The sequence below is a fragment of the Folsomia candida genome, unplaced genomic scaffold (genome assembly GCF_002217175.1).
Source record: "Folsomia candida strain VU population unplaced genomic scaffold, ASM221717v1 Fcan01_Sc002, whole genome shotgun sequence".
NCBI classification, from domain to species: domain Eukaryota; kingdom Metazoa; phylum Arthropoda; class Collembola; order Entomobryomorpha; family Isotomidae; genus Folsomia; species Folsomia candida.
Genome location: NW_019091194.1, coordinates 14,277,846 through 14,298,100, shown reverse-complemented (window position 1 = coordinate 14,298,100; position 20,255 = coordinate 14,277,846). Strand labels below are relative to the sequence as shown.

General features: G+C 37.9%; 1 protein-coding gene across 3 annotated transcripts; it reads left to right on the top strand.

The window, feature by feature from the left end:
- The first annotated feature begins 3,636 nt into the window (after nt 1–3,636).
- Nucleotides 3,637–18,117, top strand: LOC110843148 (homeobox protein OTX2-B). Of its 3 annotated transcripts, XM_035848013.1 has the most exons (7): nt 3,637–3,834; nt 4,183–4,255; nt 11,790–12,309; nt 12,435–12,548; nt 12,640–12,698; nt 15,761–15,787; nt 15,884–18,117. In XM_035848013.1, the coding sequence occupies exons 3-7, from the start codon at nt 12,219–12,221 to the stop codon at nt 16,823–16,825; spliced, it is 1,233 nt and encodes a 410-aa protein (XP_035703906.1). In that variant the 5' UTR covers nt 3,637–3,834; nt 4,183–4,255; nt 11,790–12,218; the 3' UTR covers nt 16,826–18,117. The 3 variants fall into 3 exon arrangements, with proteins under 3 accessions (XP_035703906.1, XP_021944777.1, XP_021944776.1); XM_022089085.2 differs by lacking the exons at nt 3,637–3,834; nt 4,183–4,255 and adding an exon at nt 11,191–11,373 and having other exon boundaries at nt 12,450–12,548; XM_022089084.2 differs by lacking the exons at nt 3,637–3,834; nt 4,183–4,255 and adding an exon at nt 11,193–11,373.
- Nucleotides 18,118–20,255: the final 2,138 nt, after the last annotated feature.

The following is a 20,255-nucleotide window of genomic DNA, read 5'->3' as shown; positions in this document are numbered from 1 at the left end:
ATCACACTATGAAACCAGATAAATTGCTTTATGTTTGTGCTCTGGAACCGCAAAGGGCTGTTTGTTGGAAGACCTTCCTCACCACATGGTGATGGTGTAGCCCCCATGCGAGGACCACAGCCCCTTGTCGGAGGAAGGAACAATCTTCTTGTTCAGTGATCAGGAAAATGTCAATGTTCATCCCAAAAACTCGTTTGGAAACTATCTCAGCAGGGACATCTTTTTCCCTTCCTATTTTCTTTTTTATAACTGATTCGGGCATCTGTAGCCACTCAAACATCCCTTCGTTTTTTTGAAGCGGTGTTCTTGTGTAAGAATGTGTATTAAGGACTATAATTTCTTCACCCTCCGCCATCTTAAATACTATCGGTATTTACCTCATTCTGACGATTGCATTTACAAATGTGCACGTTTTAAAATCCTTGTTATTCTAACTAATTCTAAACGGTGAATGATAAGTTTATTATTTATTTCATTGTTCCAATACCAGTAATGAGGTTAAACTATGCCAGTGTGTGTCGCTTGTGAGTGTGTAAATTGTTAAATATATGCATATGTACATTGTACACTCTACAGCGACATTCCAGTATGGGTAGTAATTATCCAACAGGAATTTCAACTATTCAATTTCACTCATTTGGTTTCCATTTGTTCCTTAGATTGGGACACGAAGGGGTCAAATAACGTGTCGCAAAGGCATAACAATAACATCAACAAAAATAATGTGCTTTATAACAGGCAGTTGAATTTGAATAAGGCTGCACGCAACCCTTCTTCTAAATACGCTTTTGTCAAGCCCATTGCATCGTTGTCTTGTGTATGTATGAACTATGAAGGGTGTGGAACTGCGGATAGGAAAATAACTGATGTGATTGTTATGTATCATCGCTGCATTGCCAGTAGAAATGTCATTACTGATGTGAAATTGGACGACTCGGACCTATTCATTGAAATGGAGCAATTCTTTGAATTTGTGATTTGATGTGTCTACGTCGACAAATTGGAAGAATGAGTTGGTGAGCAGTCGTAGTGGTAGCTTTATATATATACATATACGTACATATATCTAAATCTAAGTACTATGGGTTGGCATAAAATGGGATTCAAAGTTTCAAAGAATCAAACATACACAGGCGTTTGTATGCACAGTTGACAGTTCGGAAACATGTGAACAAAAGATTAAGGGTATCCTGCACAACAAATAAGGCTATTCCGATTTCATGAATTCAATTCCCCCTGATAAATCACAATCTTCTAAACCTTTATTATTATGATTAGCCAGTCACATTCAGCACCATAGGTTGTTGGACCTTAGCCGATGGTGGGCCAGTGGGAGAAGTATGTGCGACCAACAGCAGCAGATAAATTGTGTAATTAGTTTGGATCACTATGATGCTGCGACGATGAACGCTATAAATGGAATAAAAGTCAAACTGCGGTCAAAGTTGGTTGATTGTGAAAGTTTTTCGAAAATTTTAAACTCTTTAAAGTTACTCTAAAACAGCCAAACATTGTCCAAAAGTGAATAACACACAAGCCCAACTATCCTAATCTCTTGATTTTATGTGTGTTAAAACAACGTATCATTTGGTGCGTAGCTCAAATTATAAGATTTTGTTACTAATTGCATGCATTTATGTCCTTATGGAGAGAAACCTGCAGAAAATAGACAAATTCTAACGGAGAAGACGATGAAATTAAATAGCTTATGTGCAATGTACGTATCTATGTACATAACACACTCCACACCGAAAACCACCATCCAATCCAAGTCAAGTAACTACATATTTAACGCAATGCGATTCTCGAAACGGACGGAATAAGTAAGGTGCATGATAAATATTTCGTTCCCCAGCTTCTAATCCTTCGTAATCCTTGAAATTAATAAATCATACTTATTTCTTGTGTGACTCATGGCGTTAAGCAATAATTTCTTCCTGTGCTTTATTAGATACACAAAAACATAATAAACATTATTAGGAAAATGACTGCAAATTATAATTTGTTTTTCAAAAGCGGTCGGTGAAGCGAGTATGCATAATAACAATTTCAAAAATTGAGAAACACTATAGATAGGCAAACATAAATAAGCAATGCGGAAGTTTTTAGTATTTGGAGCTCTACCAAAAAGAATTACACAAAACGACGACAATTATCTGGCACACACAAACTAAAACCCCTCTCTCTGCATATGCAGCTCCTCCACCACCACCCACTTCCACCTTTTACGGTGGACATCAAATATGTTTTAACCTTTTTGGTGGATGAATGGGCAAAAGTTGAGATTTTAGACTGCTTTACCATAATTTGGGATTTTGGTAGGGCGCAGCCGTGAGGCTACGAGAAGCACGAACGACGGGTCATCGTGGGTTTGGACACGACCGTGGACCTCATGCGGATTTGCGGAAAGACATCAAGTCCGTCGGTCGCTCCTCGTTTAATGGTTGACAGCTAGTGCTAGACACAAAGTTCTTCTTTAGGTGCAGCTGCAACGACAACGATTATATTTATTGCTTTTACAGCTTTCAGTTCGTACCTCCACCCCACCAACTACGACAGTTTGACAGTACTGCTACATTACTTATGAATGACAAGATGAAAATTTAGAACACCAGAGTAAAGTCTGGAAACTGGGGCACTTTTTAGAATAGTGAGCACTATATTGGTTATACATAGTTTAATCAAACTATTTTTGAATAATTTTTAAAATGTGTTCTCGCTAAGCTTTAAGTAACCGTTTGTAATATTTTTCACTTCGACTGGAGACTGGAGACGGGTGTCATCACTATTGTCATCAGTATGTGCATTAAATTCCAAAGTCTAGCCATATTAAAAAAAGGTAACCCAACGCGTACTATGCTCCTTGGCAGATCGATGGATACAAGCATTCCTATGAATATGTTGCTCATTTTATTAACCGGACCTCTGCACTGATTGATACCGAAGACAACATGTCGGGCAAAGAAAAGGAAACGCCAACTACTTAATAACTCTGGAACTCTGGAGGAGAGACGGAGCCTAAACTGGGGAAAAATATGCAGTTCAGGAAACGATACCCATAGCACCCCCACCGATCACAACCCGATATAGTAAAGTTCCATGGCACAACCAAATATGCATAGGCTGGTGGTTGTCAGTCAATTATTGCGTGGCTTGGTGGAGAAAGGTCTCATTTTTCCCATTCTCTTATGTATCAAACTATGCGACATCAGAACCTCAGAAGCGTGTATACAACTTATGGGCAGTGTTGCTTCGAACTAATAAGGGCTCGACCTTCTGGTGATTGAGATGAATGAAATAATTTATAAGGGTTCTCAATCACCCCCACCACCACGGAAATATTATCCCCCAACTCTATTCGAAATTCGAATCAGTCAAAGCATGGAATAAGGGTTGCTCTGCTGCATTTTCTTGTCCATCACATACTTATATTACAAATTAGCTAATGCAGTTTGTAGGTGAATAATGTGAGTAGAAGGACTGGATACAATGTAATAGACAGATTCAGCAGTTGCTGGTGAATGAGGTCCCTCAGTCGATTCTCAAATCAAATGATGATGCCCCACAACCACCACCACCACTGAACGACGAGTAAACTTTCCTTCATTTGATCCCATCCAGCAGCTAGCTCGACAGCATCTCTCTCTCGCAACGCCATCGTCTCACTTTGACCATCCATGTCCTTTGGAAGCGTTGCGTTGTCAAAAAATTTGTTCAATTAATAATACATCAAAATGTGTACATTCTAGTTCTCGCCAATAGTTTGAGATTGGCCGACGGTGGTTCAGGAAGTGATATTCTTTTGTGACTCCTTCACAGCCTCGCGAGACAAAGGTGAGAACAAGGTGCTCTTTCTTCTTCTGCCCAAATGTACAATGCATTTCGTACATGAATGCTTGTGATTGTTTCTAACATACATTATTATCTATTTAATAGTATTTAATATAGAATAAATAGTTTGTATCAGTGTTCACTCTCTGCCCGGACTGCTGAACCTCTGATCGGACCAGCAGGTTGAGAAGTCCGAGCAGAGAGTGAAGGCTGGTTTGTATACGCTTGTCTTATCTGCAAAACTGTGAAATGATAAGGTTTTGTCTAATTTTTCTTATTGTCTGACTTTTTGAAGGGTCAATGTACTTGATGAAAACATATTAATTATGTATGAATCTTAATTTATTTCAGTGACAAATCTTGCTATTCATCCTTTGATGGATCTGCTTCTGGAATCGCCTCTTTTTCTGGACAGAACGGTTTGGTAAGGAAATTATTGATTTCTTTGTTTTGTTCTTATAAGATTTATATCGTCGTTTTCAAACTGTGACAATACAATGAGCACAAACTTAGTGAAACCTAATCTACTTAAATCCAGTAATTTCTTAGAAGATCCAATGGCTTCTAATACGGCAATGTAAAAATAAATGTGCTCAGGAAAAGTGAAAAAAAGATGCAGGTAATAATCCATACGTAGTAATATTTGTAGCATAGGTAGGTCGGTATATACATAGCTTGGAGGAAGATAATGAAGGGTTAGGGGCTAAGCCGGATCAGGGTTAACAAATTACGCCTGTTTTAAAACCTCAATAAGTCTCGGAAGGAATTCATTTTATACATATTTTCGGAAATTGTGATCCAATGTTTTTTTAACTTTCTTAAATATCTATATATGTCAAATAAGAACTCATGTATGCACTTTTAAGGCATTTTTTAGGCGTGTGGTAATCCCGTTCGGTCATTCGAATTCTGCACAAATTGCAGACATAGGACTCGTGTACCCGCTGAATCTTGGTCGTTTATTTGTGTATTGTGTTGTTACAATTCTAGGAAAGCATGTTACGCTTTATTTCCCAATCTACTATCATTTAAATATATTATTTTATCCAACAAATAAGTGACCCGATTCAAGGTTTGGTCAAGTTTATTACATAAAATGCAACTACACAACAACCATAACAATATATGCATACACAAAATCTGTCTTGTTTCAATGTTCACAGTTCATGTAAATTTAAGATGACACAGTCTGTGAAAAAGTTGAGCAAGTATAAATGTGATTGTCATAAATCACCCTGCTGCTTCAACTCAATTGTTGTAATTGTCCAGTGGATGGGCTCGGATGCGGTAAATGAAGTCTGTTTGGTACGCTTTTATTCCACCAATTAACCTCAGGCTAGCGATACGACATGCAGAATGCGACACACCAAATTGTAAATAAATCTAATTCGGCTAAATTGTGCATATTATATATTTCTAAAATGATGATAACGAATGTATTTGTTGTGTGATTCTTATAAATACATATCTAACTATGTATGTGTGTATTTCCGTTTAGTTATTTCCCTTTAGTAGTGCCCTTTAATACGTTTATCAGTAGCGCCTTTACTTACAATGCGATGGTGTGAAGTGTAACCCTCCGATTTGGCTTAAATTTTAAAATTAGGTGGTCCAAGCCAATACAACTAACGTTTCTTCAGGCAGTTTGTGCGATGGTGAGAGTTACTCAAAATATTTGAGGTCAAAGTTCAAAAAACGGCCGACTTTTTTCAGGCGGAGTGAGAAAACTCCACTTCCAGTCTCTTCCCCTCGCTTTGATTTGCAGGTGTCTCGCTCACGCATACGCCTTCATGCACAAGCACAGGCTTTGATGCAAAATAATAAAAAATAAACATTATTAACTACAGCTTAAAAAGCAATTAATACGCATTATACATAATTTAATTCATAATTAAATAAGTGCGATTTTTACTTATTTCTAGTACAAATTTACATAAAAGTTAATTTATAAATTCGCCAACGGCAAATAAACATGGAAAAACTTAACTTGCTTTCCATTTCGAACGCGTTGGTTATTCTAATATTCAATTAATTTATATTTTAAGTGCTCCTGTGTTTGTTCCAATGATTCGATATTGTTGGTACTCGAGCGGATTATGGGGTGATGACGAAAAGCCCGAGTTTAAAAATGTAAACGACGTTTGTTTTAGAGAAAAAAAATATTAGTTGCGACCTGAATTGTGGCAATCCCACATTCATCAAATTCAGCTGGTGCAGTTTATCGTATTGTTTTGTGGACTTTTATGAAAATAATCATATGGTCACATGTACAATGAATAATTAATATTTTTCTACAAAAAAAAATTAAATTTAAAATTGTTGAAATGAATTATTTTTCGGAGTGAAAATCAAAGCGAGGGGAAGAGACTGGAAGTGGAGTTTTCTCACTCCGCCTGAAAAAAGTCGGCCGTTTTTTGAACTTTGACCTCAAATATTTTGAGTAACTCTCACCATCGCACAAACTACCTGAAGAAACGTTAGTTGTATTGGCTTGGACCACCTAATTTTAAAATTTAAGCCAAATCGGAGGGTTACACTTCACACCATCGCATTGTTAGCACTTTTTTAAAAAAAGAACTTATCTTTTCTTCCAAGGTTTACTTAAAATCTGATTATCATCCAGATTAGATTACTTATTCAAAGCGTAAACAGAGTTTAAACAGAACGGGACAGTGAATCATCAGAAGATTCGTTTTCATTCTTGACCATATCGTTTCATTATTAGAGCCTCGCGTGTGTATGTATGTACATGTATCATGTTATTGTGGGATACTTGGATGGATATTGTTTGACAAGTTTGTATTTTTTAGTTAGCAGTTAAATGACAGTTTAAAGTATGGAGCGTGAATCATCTTTTACACTAATTTGATATGCTCACAAGCTGTGTTGGATAAGAGCGTTTTTTAAGACAGGGACCGTTAATGAGAGCGTAATTAATTATGTTGACACAAAACCCATGAACTAATCAAAAGAGAAACATTAATCATAATCATGTACATAAAGAAGAGGTGTCGTGTCGTTTTCTTAACTCGTCATATGCAAAACATTATAAAACCTGACAAGTTTATTCACGGCTGAATGCTGTCAAACACAATAAAATAATATTTCCAAGTTTTTGGCTTCAATTAAACAAGGACTTTCTGTGTGCATTTTAGCTACAAACTTGAAAGGGCATTCAGAAAATCTTACGCGTGAAGGAGAATTCAAGTGATTTAAGATATTTTCAAAAAACTTTATGAAATATTTGAATCGTTTGGATTAACACATTTAAATTGTCGAGTACATGCATTTGTGTATATTCCAACTTTGAAAAATTTAGTTAAGCTACGCTCCAATGTTCATCCTAAAATCAGAATTCCGAATATTTGAGTTGTTTCTGTTTATTAATTATGATGTTCAAGTAGTCATTAAAATAGGTAAATCGTTTCCATTATGACCTCTGCAGTGTTAATGAGGTCTGCCCACAAAGAGACCGGCGATGTAACCATCTTTTCCCAAATGATAAAGTTTTTCCTCTCAGCCAAAGGTCCAACGTCTCAAGCATTCAATAATAATAATGTCTACACACGTACAAAGACAGCAATAACATAAATCCACACGGGATGGATCCTGTGATTCAACCTGTACACAAATGGGCAATAAAATACATAATTTGGACCTTCGAGGTGCTGGTTGTGTTCATTTTATTTTCCTCCAAATGACTTTGTATTTGGTTTGTGTGTGGTAAGATTTAGTGTGAGGGGAAGGTTCCGTCTGAGACCAGATGAGAGATACCATTAAAAGGAGGGACGCACCACACCCACCTCTTTTGGTAATGAAAAACATTGCGACGTCATGTCAAAATATGTGCGCAGGTTAAATTTCTAGATCTGAAAGACGATCCGCAAAGCTATGTACATATAGAAACTTATTTTTAATGATAATTTTTACGTTGAAATTACATGTTGTAATCCCATCCACTATATGCAACCCCTCATTAAACCTATCTGTGTGGTGTGGCGTATAAGCTGCGTACATATGTAATAGAACCAAACCCCAGCATTTTTCCAATTTCTTTTATGAGAGTAACGCTTGCCTAGCAATTTGAAGAACTACCAATTTTTCAATTTGCTCACAAAGTATATAGTTGTTTAGCATGCAATTCCTCAAGTGGATTGCATTTTAGTAAGCCACTACTAACAACGAGTCAAGTGGCCAAGTAGAAAAGTGCCTTAAATTGCACTTGCAAAACTGCAACATCAAAATTATAAAAAATTAAAATATTTAAAAGAACATTTTTCTAGCATTTTTTCTGTCTTAGGATGGGAATGTTGCATTTATTCAAACGGTTGGACGACTTCAAAGGTTATTCCATCCTCAACGAGTGGAACTATTCTATTTAACTCCTAATTGTCAATGTCATCAACTACCACTGAAAAAGTTTGGTGGCATTTTAGTCCTTCTTCTCTTGAAGAAGTGGAATGGACCATTAGTTCAGTTGAGCTAGCCGTTTTTTTGTTCCAAATACTTGGTAGGATTCAAAGAAGCGTACATACATAAATTTGCAATGAGGTCTCGCTGTAATTTGATTTCAGTTATAATTGATTAGCAGATTTTGTTAGGAAATACATATTTACAGATAAGTAATAAATAAGATAGCACAATAACTACACAATGCAACGTGCTTGTTTTTTGAAACGCAAAAATATCTGCACTTTACTGTTTGTGTAGAAAGATAAGCAAAGTTAAAGGTTTTGAGACATTCTATGATTGCATTGTTCTTGTGTTTCATACTCAACTAGTGCATGCTTACATATAGCTTCGTGTAAGCAGAAATGAAGGTTGGAAAATGTGATGCGAGTTATTATGAGTTGAGTGATGTTCAGTATGATTGAAGTGATGACTGAAAAAGATAGTCCCAAAGGATTAGAATCCTGAAAGTAGAAATGGAATTATTTCCAGCACCAGCAGAAGGAATATAAGGATTCGTTCAGCTGAAAATCATCTAGCATAGCATAGATCGCTTCATGAGTTGCATCTACATGGGTACATAAATGGATGGAGTATAATAGGACGCGAATGGTCCATAAAATATACGCAGAGTCGTCGGAGAGAGACCACTTTATTTTAGAATTGAACAAGAAGAAGAATAAAATGTGAGTTAAGTAGAACAAATGCATTATAAAATGCTTGTCCACGCCAAATACCTGCCAGCTAACTGTCTTTGTCTTGTCCTTGTTCTCCGTAAGAATAATAATAGGGAACGACGAAGAAGCGATGGACGACGACGACTCCTGTCATCTCTCTCTTTCTCTAGCTGGTTGAATGGAGTGGTGTATCGTTAATAATTTACTTCCTTTGATGGATTCTCCATTAAAGCATTTCACTTTTTCCATCTCGCCAATCTTCTCCCGGACTGAGCTGACTTGCTCTAAAAGGTTCTGTCTCCTTTTACTTTGCAAAATGTGTTTTCCCTCTTCTGAGACTTGCGAGAAAATGCATGTGATTTTGTGTATCAAAATTCATACGTACTTAAATAAATATATGTATCGTCAAATACATATGTCCAACTTTCATGTTGTCTGATGATGATTCATTCGTATATATGCCTTCATTTTCTGTGCCTGAGTCATAACCGTACATTTACTTCAATATTGACTTAATTATAATTAGAACATACTTAAATTAACAATATCCCAACATTGAGGAGCACTGGTTAGGTGATGCACACAAACTTTCTAATACTTGGAATTTTGATCGTGCTCTGACTTTATTAGATATTATGGTATGGCTAATGGACAATCCCTCAACATTTCTGAAATATTACTCATCACTGGAAATATTCCTCTTTACTGGAAATCATACAAATTCTGCCAATTTGTCCAGTCCATCGGTCTTCCGTTTGCCGTTGGTTTGCTGTGATTCTGGTTGCACCACCTCTCGTCGACCACATTGGCCCACCTTGGCTTCACACAACGCCTTCTTTTTTGCCTTCCTCCTGCTCACGAAATGAGATGAATACGATGATGCTGCCTGACCGTCATCTTTATTTTGTTTTCCAACCCTTTGGCCACAATCCCATTTTTTATTGCAAGGAAGGACAGATGACATGCTCTTGTAGCAGAAGTTGTTGACTTCCATAGCGTATGTACAATATTTTACCAGAAGAGCAGTGATAACACGAACACCATTTCATACCAAAAGAATGAAATGTATGAGAATCGCCTTATAATTCTCATAAGGCGATTGGATGTCTTTCAACTTTGGATCTAATTGTTTGCCATTGTATCATTTCATCACTCCCTGAATTTGTTACCAGGTTTGTAGAAGTATCATTTAAAATTTAAAGAGCAACTGTGCATGCCAGCTGAAGCTGTCTGGAAAAGCAAGATGCACACATTTTGCATTACTATATGTATAAAATCATATAGGATCATAAACCGCATTTCGTACGTATACCCAACGGAACACCGTTGCGTTTCCATCCAGCTAAAAAATACAAGTTTATTTTTTAAGCGTCAGTCAACAAAATTTAATCCCTTTTGAATAGATAGATCTGGTGGTGGGTTTTGGGAGCCCAACGTAAATATGCATCCATCATATATATCAGTCAATAAGAGACCAAGTATTACATTTGCATGGCCCTAGCTGACAAAATATCAAACTATAAATACCAATAGCTTTATTTCTACTTAAATTCGTGCTATTGAAAGCCTGGAGACCTTAACTTGAGTAACCTCTGCAATTAGGTCAGTCTTGGTGCTTTTATTTTCTCGGAAATTCTAAATTGGCCGAGTGTTAAACTAAAAATATGGTTAGCCAACCTTCGAGGGTTTAATTTAATTAGTATACTCATTACTTGGACTATGTAAATTGTAGATTTTTTAAACTCATTTGTTGGGATGTGAATTTGGTGAAACATTTATGTATGTAGTGTATGGCATATGTAAATGTCCTAGTTCGATGGGCATTTCTAAAAAGCACTTTTTGACACATAAACTGGCATTTCTCACCATCAGTGAATACTTACAAACTCCTGCAAGGGGTCCATCAATACACGACATTTACCATTCCACAGGTAGCAACTTCTTTTTAGCTCCGGGTTGTTAGGGTTTAGGGTCATCTTCTCTTCGAACCCCAATCCTCCTGAATTTCCTATCTTGCCGTGTAATTCATTGTGTCCTTATCCTGTCGTCACCCAGAACTTCGACACATACGACGTGTATGCTCATAGCAATAATAATGTGTCCATCGGTTAGTTTTGCTTTCCAAGTATTGGTTGTAATAATAATAGTTTGTGGAGAGTAGTTTTAGTATAACTTAAATCCTAAGATTTTGGGATTGTTGGTTGGTTGGTGAAGAAGAGGTTTGTGTAGTAAATGTTGCCTCTTTTCCTTGATACCACTTATTCTACTGCCAGCGATTGACCAAGAAACACATTTTTTTCTTGTCTCTCTCTCTCCCACTGCCTAAGTCGCTTAAGTCTTTGAGATTAAGCAAATCTCATTTAGTTCCTCCATTCAACTCCTCTATTTGCACACTTGTTGTCGTTGGGTTAAAACGGTAAGCTGTAATACTTGTGTTTACATAATACAATTAAGCCAATCGTTTACAAGCATCAATTTTATTAAAGCTTAGATAGTCTCAACTTGTATAGTCTCCTTTCCGGTAGGACTCAATATCTCATATTTAAAATAGCAATATTTTATTAGGTTTTCCCAAAATTACGGTCGTAATCATAATTACATACATAATCTTTTATGTAGATATGTAGGTAGATAAGCTACTACATCCCGATTGATATGGCCATTGCTTTTGTAATGATTGTTGTAGCACATACGAACGAATTAAGCATCCAATAGTATTTATTTTCAGCTCTAGCTGAACTATGAAGGTTTTACGTATTGCGGTATCACGGATGTACACCCTATTTTAACAAATTTACTATTTTACATAGGAACATCTCATTATAATTTCAGGTAATTTCCGGAGCTTTCTTTCCAAATAAGTTCTCTCACTGACTCTTGTCATAGCCGGAAGGAAGGGAAAATCGTTGGCGTAAATATACCCTTATAAATAAAGAAGAGTGACAGTTGTGCGTTTTGAATGAGACTTTCTTTGGAATCAATCAACAGTGTTGTTCCACGGCGTCAATAACTTATCGCATTCGCGTTACGTCGTGTGCAGTGTAAAGTCTGTAGTGCCCGTACAGCAAGATCTGTAATTTATACTCGTTCCTCGCAATAACTTTTTGACTCGTCGACGAAGCCACACGGGCGAAATCTCCAATCCTGGATTACCCACGATCATTCCCGTCCCACTTCCTTCCAACGCCGTTCCCCAGCCCTCCTCCCTCTCGTGGATCCTCCTCGAGCGGAACAGGAACCACTCCCGTCGGTCTCTCTGCAATGGCTTATCTCAAATCCTCATACCCAGGCATGAATGGGCTAGGCTTTGGCATGGGGATGGATCCCGTCCCCCCCGTCGGCTTCGGTCCAGGTATTCACATACATATGTACATATATATTTTCCTCTGCATAATACTTCCTCTCTCACTCACACCTTCCTTAATGAGTAGGAAAATATTTAGATTCTGATGAAAATAATTTATTAATGCAAAATAGATCTTTATCTTCAAGGTGGGGGCAATGCGAGGAAGCAGCGAAGGGAACGAACCACTTTCACCCGAGCACAATTGGACATCCTAGAAAAGCTTTTCACTAGCACCCGATATCCAGGTAAAAACACAATGACTGTACTCATTATGAAAATGACTGATACATTTTAAAGAACTTTATGTATAATATGGAAATATTACTTTCCGAACAGACATTTTCATGAGGGAAGAAGTTGCAATGAAGATCAACTTGCCCGAATCGCGTGTTCAGGTAATGCACAAGTTTTCTAATTTTGTAAAATCTCCTCCCTGCTTCTTTTCCTTCCCATTAGAAATCTGTCACTTTCGTTTTACCCATCTTATCTTTCTCCCTGGCTGGATAAGTTAGTTGCCGGGGCTGCATAAGTCCTCCCACCTGATTTCAAACGAAGTTAAGTAGGGATATTCTCATCTTACTTAAGTTAAATGCTGAGAGAAACTTTGCTAAGCCTGGAGATCAGATCGTCTTGGATCCATCCTTCCAGCATAGCATCACACTTGACGGATTCTAGTCAAGTCGTCGTCAGTGACTAACTCATTACGAAGTATTAGTGAAGTGTATGTATTAACAGTTGTCCGGCTACCAACCATCATCGTCGCAGTCTTCTTTGGTCTCATCATCACTCTTGACTCGTTATAAAGTGGTTGGTTTGTTGGGAATGTATGGATGTGTGTGAATGATTTCGTCGGCGTCCTTCTTGAGCATCCCAACTTTCCTCATTCTTATACAAAGCACACGTATAGCGGTATATGGATTGAAGGGAATTAAGGAGGATAAGTAAACTGGAGCCGAATTTAGTTTTCTCTTGTCAAATCTTTTGGTGACTGCGTTGAGGCTTGTTTTCATTCAATGTTGAAATTCCCAGGAAAGAAAGATAAGTACCAAGTTTTCGGTTCGGAGTAAAGGATTTGGGGCCGAAATCTTGGAGATGTTGCCAATCTGCAAATGTCTTTTCTCACGGTGAAAAATGGGAAAGTGATGATTGATAAAGATTTTAAAAGGTATATAAAAACGGACATGGACAGATTATTTTGTGGGAGATGGTTAGATCTCATTTCATTCTGAAATTTTACATGACAATATCCAGATATTATCATTCAATTCTTTGACACTTCATAGATTGATACAATATTGGATTTCTCCGCCATGTATAAAGTAACGCCATACATACCTACGTATACAAAATATTTATGAAACACTTAACAGCATCCACATTGTAGTTTCCTTTGTCGTGTTTGATTGAGGGATAAACTCAAATCAGTCTTTAACATTGGCTTTCTCCACCCATCCAATAAAAAGGGAAAAGCAAGATCGGATTTCACGGAGATGCGACCAATTGCTTCACATGGCTGAATTTACTTTTTTGTTCAAATTAACAATGATTTTCCCACCATATCCATTACATTGTAAATTAATGGTTGACTTAATTCTGATGGGTTGAAAAAAATCATATATAAATATGTCCGGCGTACAGAAGATGACTCAGTTTTCTTTGATTTAGACTTGATTCTTCAAGTGTTAATAATTGTCGAATACTAAAAATATCTAAGAAGGATGGGGTGTGGCTGGTTAGGAATTTTTTGTTAGGTTCCTAAACAAATGGCGTTTCTCGTATCGTTGGAGTTGAGTGAAAGCGGAGGAGACAAGATAGATACACAAGATGAAGTGAAGTCGTTTATTTTATTTTACTAGTTTTGCGAACCTAGTGGGTAGGAAGAGGAGGAAGGGAGTTGGTTGAAAAGAGCTGATTCAGTCACAGCGAGGGGAGAGAGAGACGGAACAAATTTAATCCTTACGGCACATGGAAATGCGTTTAGAGGAGTTGAAGACGAAGAAGAAGGGTCTTCTTCTCCCAGAGAATTTCTTGTTGGTTGACGACTACGACGAGGATAGCATAGCAGCCTTGGTTGATAATGGTATAGGTTATTGTTATTGTAGTAGTCGTAGTAGTTCTTCCGCTTTCATAGACTTGGGGCTACACGGTGAAGTACACTTTTCCTAGTTGCACTTTTCCTAGTGAATTTTCTACAATTTTATTTTCTTGCAATATTGAGCCGCCTCGATTATTAGTTACTGATGGATTGAATTCTGTAGAAAATGGGATCTTCGTAAGGCGGATGATGTTTTGCCAAATTCATCAATTTCAGTTTGGTTCTATAGTAAATATGTACGTACATGCTACCCTCGTCGTACGTACGCCTATGGGAGATGTGAGGTTGGGAGGAGGGGAGCTAACCGGTGTTGGAAATTGAATTGCGAAAGTTAATTCAGTTGATGTGATTTGGCTCGAGGACTGAAGAGGAGATAATGGTGTCGTTTCTTCTGATTCCTATTTTGGTTTCAGACTCCTCGATTTCTTCATCTCTCACTCTCCTTTGAGCGTCGTGCTCTTCCTCTCACCAAAGATTAGCTTTCCAACAACAACACCATGCTCACCAGGAGCGGTGATACAATTCCAACCTCGGGGGTACAAATGTGGGGTTATGGATGTGCGGAGATGTCAACTTGAAACTACTTTTGTCGACTATAAAATTTCCTATCCATTGAGAACCCCGGGGACATAGTAATATTTACCAATTGCCCTCCGTTCCACGTACTCTGCTCTTGTTTTGATTTATTTGTAGCTGTATCCGGTTCGATAAATTTAGTCGACGAGTGCGTGCAGAAATCTTCATCGAGTTTCTCTCAAGTTGACATTTCTGTGCCTGTGCCGATGCTGATATCGGAGCGAAATGCCACTCTCTCGTTGGGAAATAATGGCTTGGTAGCATTTTCCTGCTATTTGACATAGGTGCATATACATGCATATACATTCTCCTATACCGTTAATAAGCCGTGGCTCCTAAGTCAAGAGCTGGAGGGAGTGATGCTGATGATTCTGATGACGACAATGTTGCCAAGAGCCGGATGGCTGGTGTGGGTTTGATTGGATGGAGAAAGCAGGAGCAGTTCGGGAGGAGAGAGTGAGATGAAATAATGAAAGTCGTTTGATCATCCATCATCATTTCGTCAACCTTGTATTGGATTAAATCATCTAATTGTCACTCTTGGGCACGTATCATTACCACCCCGGCCCTAATTTTTAGAGTTTACTTTAACCGAAGGACGAAAAATGACATTCAGTTTGAAAATGACTCTCGTTCAGCTCGCTTTCTATACAATGTCCCTATGTTTGCTTAATTTTGTTTGTTTTTCCCATTTTGCTTTGCTTCTAAAAGGTTTTATACTGGAATGCGAATGCTTTATTTACCAAATGTCCGGTTGGAATTTTGACAGTGTAATTCTATTTTTAGGTTTGGTTCAAAAATCGTCGTGCTAAGGTAATTTTTTTCAACAGTTCCCTAGCAGTTAATGATACTTGATGCAATTTTGAGTAGCTTTACTAATATGTGCATAACAATACTATAAAATCCTAGGTCCGGCAGCAACTCCAGCAGCAACAGAATGCCACAGCTAATCCTAATCCGAGTCCCATCGTCCCAGGTAAACGAGGTCGCACAGCCAAGTCAAAATGTCCACCAAGTCCGGGCCAAGGAGGAGCCTTATCACATTCCAATCTCAACTCTTCTTCGACACCTTCCAACAACAACAACAACAATAATAGTAATAATATTAATGGGTCGTCTGGAGCAGTAATTAGTGGTGCCCATTCGCATTCCCCGATCGGACTAAGTCTGGCACATCAACAAGCCCAACACCTCGCTGCAATTTCCTCTGGTCTCAACTCTTCTTCTTCTGGAGGGGACAATCATCACCAGCAACACCACAATAAAGGAATGGACAACAACTCTGCATCTCCACTACCTTACTCCAAAATGTACTCCATTAATAAGCAGTCCATCTCCCCAAGCACAAGTAGTCCCCCAGGGTCCTCACATCACTCCTCCATGGGAGACGGATCTCCTTCCCACATTTCCGGAAATGGTGGGATTTATGGAACTCCAGGTGGACATAGTCAAGGACAAATTAGCCCCCCCTCCATGTTGGACCAGCATTACGGCGGTGTTTCCTCAACCCCCACCGGCTTCCCCTGGCACACACCCATTGCTGACTTTCACAACGGGGTTTCCGGAGTTCAGCGTAGCTCTCCAGCAATGACTTACTCTAATTACAAGAACGCCACTGCAGCATCCCATCATCAAGGGTACACTTATGCGCCATACTACACCAACATGGAATACTTTGCCCCAAGTCACCACCATCACTTTGGACAGCATCAAATGGCAAATGCCTATGCTACCATTTCCTCAACCCACTCCCACCCACAGCACCAATTCGCCAGTGCCAAGACTGGGAATGAGTACATCATCCCAGACTCGTATGGGGCAGGTATGACTGAAAAGTATCAAATTCTGTAAAAATTTGACAGGCGAGGATGAGATGGAGACGATGGGGAAAGTGTGTAAGTCTATTTGCCCTCATCATCATCAGACAGACGACATTAATTAAAGTTCTGTCTGGCTGCCTCTGTGTTATATAGGCTAGATTCCTCGTAGCGATTAAGTTGTATCTATTGATTCAGAAAGTCGTCGCACGAATGAATAGAAAGGTATAAATAAGTAGGTGTATTTACCAATATTTAGTAACTATTTAGCAAGTATCTCGCTATTCTAAGTATAGAGTATGACGTACAGGAGTAAATATGTTAGGAATATGGAGGAAAAGTTAATCAGGAATGGAAGGAGTAGCAGTAGTACATATTTTATAGCCAGAGTTATTATTAGAAGATCGAGGAGCGTGTTGTTGTATGTATATTAATTTTATGAGGAGATGCACACAAGTTATGGATTGAATTTAGTTAGATGTGCTGTAAATAAGTCGAGGGTGACAAATACTGCAATTCATACGAAAAGTTGGGGAAAGTTGCGATATAGAAGAAAAGTTGAATGAAACTTATTCCAAGTGAGCAGCAAACATTTAGAGAAGTTGCTCCTCCGTGTAATGAACAATTTAATTAATGAGCTCATAAACTCAATCAAACTTTCAGTACAATCCTGAGTTACCTTATTTTCTGACTGGTACTATTTATTTAACCTCCCAAGTTTGTTATTGGTATGTATTTGTAAAAAAAAAACATTTTTTACTGAATGGGGTGGACACAAGCTTATATTCGAAAGAAATTCTTAAGATTTCTCAAATTGATTTACATTTCCGGCGATGTCATATCACTTGGAATTTATATTTCACATATTTTTAAAATTTCAAAAAAAAATATCTCGAGTATTTATTTACTATAGGTTCTAAGCGTTCCACATAAAAATTTCATAAAACATTTCGAAAACAAACACAAAATATAAGCGTTTTTCTTTATTAGTTGTACAAGAATCCTAATAATTCATCCATTCATTTGACTTTGACTTGAGTTCCTTTGTAGATTTTTACCCTGCTCAATTTCTTTCCCTCCTGATTTGGATTAATTTTTTCCCCGTTCTGCGTGTATGCATAATTATTTGTCTATTTCGTAGGTAGGTTCCTTACTAAATAGTTTGTTAGATGAATTTTAGCCGTATATATTCACATACATATATATTTCAGTATCTTAGTTTAGCCATTTTTAATGTCTGACTATATACTTTGAGTGTTTGTGCAATAGTTAAATTTGATGTGTTATCATCTCTAAATCTGAATAAAATCAAAGAAAAATCTCGCACTTTTGTTTTCGTCAAACTTATTATTTCCTATGTAAAAGTTGCTGCGTATGACTCGCTTATACTCATCCTAAGGATAAGTACGTGGCATGCTATATTGTCATCCCAGCTACATACATACATCTGCATCACAAGTTGTTGTTCTCCACAAGAAAATAAATCATAATGCGCTGACAAAAACAAAGATGTATCATCATATCCAAATCCTAGACCTGAAACAGATTACATTACCAGTATGCAAACTCCTCACTCAGTTTTTACAATCCCACCAACAAATCTTGTAAATGTTGCGATTTTCTTAAAACATCTCGCTCGGGATTTATGTATGCGTGGATGCATAATAAGCTCAGCAGCCTCACATTCACATTGTACAGTTTTTACCAACTGTGGCCTTATTTATATAAAAGCTGGCTCTGACAAATCCTGAACATCTTCAAGACCGGAGAGGATGACGCCAACCACAATCACAGGCAGAAGGCGGAAGGGATTTTTCGGAGATTTGACACAACATTCAATTCAATCTCCGCCCGAGTAACTGTAAAGCAAACTATATAATATCATCACATCCTGCAGCTCCAAGCTACATTTTTCATCAGGGAATGGGTGACATGAAAATATATTTTCTAAGTCCTGGGGTTCAGCTCAACCCTTTTTTCTCATTCGCTCACTTTAAGAACACATATCATTGCCCAAAATAAAAAAAGTATAGCAGGGAACAAAAGCTCCGTCCAGCCAGAGTTTTCCCTTGAAAAAATAACGTCAAGAATACTTGAAAAATGTCAATTTCTTCAAACGAGTTAGCACTATGTTCTACTTTCAAGTGAATCTGAGTTGAATGAATCAGGGAATTAGCGAGAGGGATTGATTTCATTTCAGATTCAAATCTGTTCCAATTTCAAATTATTTAACATCTTGGAACTTGAAATACTGATAAATACATTATGACAAAGCACGAATAATAAAGGGGCAACTGAGCGGAAATAATTAAAATGCTGTTTTAGAATAGGAAGGCAAGGAAGATAGAAAATAAGTCCATTTATTTCACATTATTTCCGATCACCAATTCAGCAAGTGTTCAAATTCCCAAAGGGACACTTAACAATCTGTAACAATACTTTGGAATGAGAGGAAGAGAACCATAGTCAGCAAGCTGCCATGTTACTTATCGTCACTGTCACCACCCTCATCGTTCTTTGGTGTGCATAGTGTTACTGAGAATAAAGTGACCACATTTGGTATCGAGCTTGCTGCTCATAGAAATTCTCGCCCTGGGTTAACGATACTGATGATGAGGCGCATGGACTTATTACCCCTCGCATCATACATATATTTATAAATAGGTGCAAATGCGTACGTAGAGAGGAAATACCAAGCCGACTGATTTATTATGTATGGAACAAAAAAGTGAAAGCTCTTTCGGGCTAAAAAACACTTGTCGATTTCCCCATTTAAAATCCACACCCAGCCGTGTCAGCTTTGCGTGTGATTTCGTCCATGAAGTATTTGCACAGAAAACAAACGCCGCTCTGCTCTTCTGCACCCCTGTCACCATTTCGGATCCAGCCTTTTATACAATATAACGCAATACAGAAGAGTTTATGTGTGCTTACTTTTGCATCCAGTACAAACTCCCCTTTGCCAGCGTCACACTGTTGTCTCCTGCACCAACAGAATTCACAACGCTTGTGTAACCATTGGGGGAACGGAAATCAAAATCGAATCAAATCAAACAACCACAAGAGTGCAAATGCCCATTAAAAATCATTTGAGCTCCAGTTAGTTGAGTAAACTTAAATAAAATCAAGTGTTAAGTTGAAGGCTTCCCCTCAGATCTGGTGTCGTTTACTGGCAAATAACCCAAAGCTAAATAGTCTCGTTTTACTCGAACGCTTGATTAAATTTCATTTGAGATTCTTTTTTTGTCACAATTTGAATTGAAATATGAGCCCCAGAAATAAAGATTTCTCCTACGTCAGTGGTACCCACGTATGTATCTAGATGCACATGTATCTATTTGCCTCATATGTGCATTTCTTCAGATACAATTTGACCAACTTTTGAAACATCCATTCACATTTTATCCCAGGGCGTCGTGCTACATATTTATGGCATATCGCAGGACAAAAGGCAATCTGTCAGC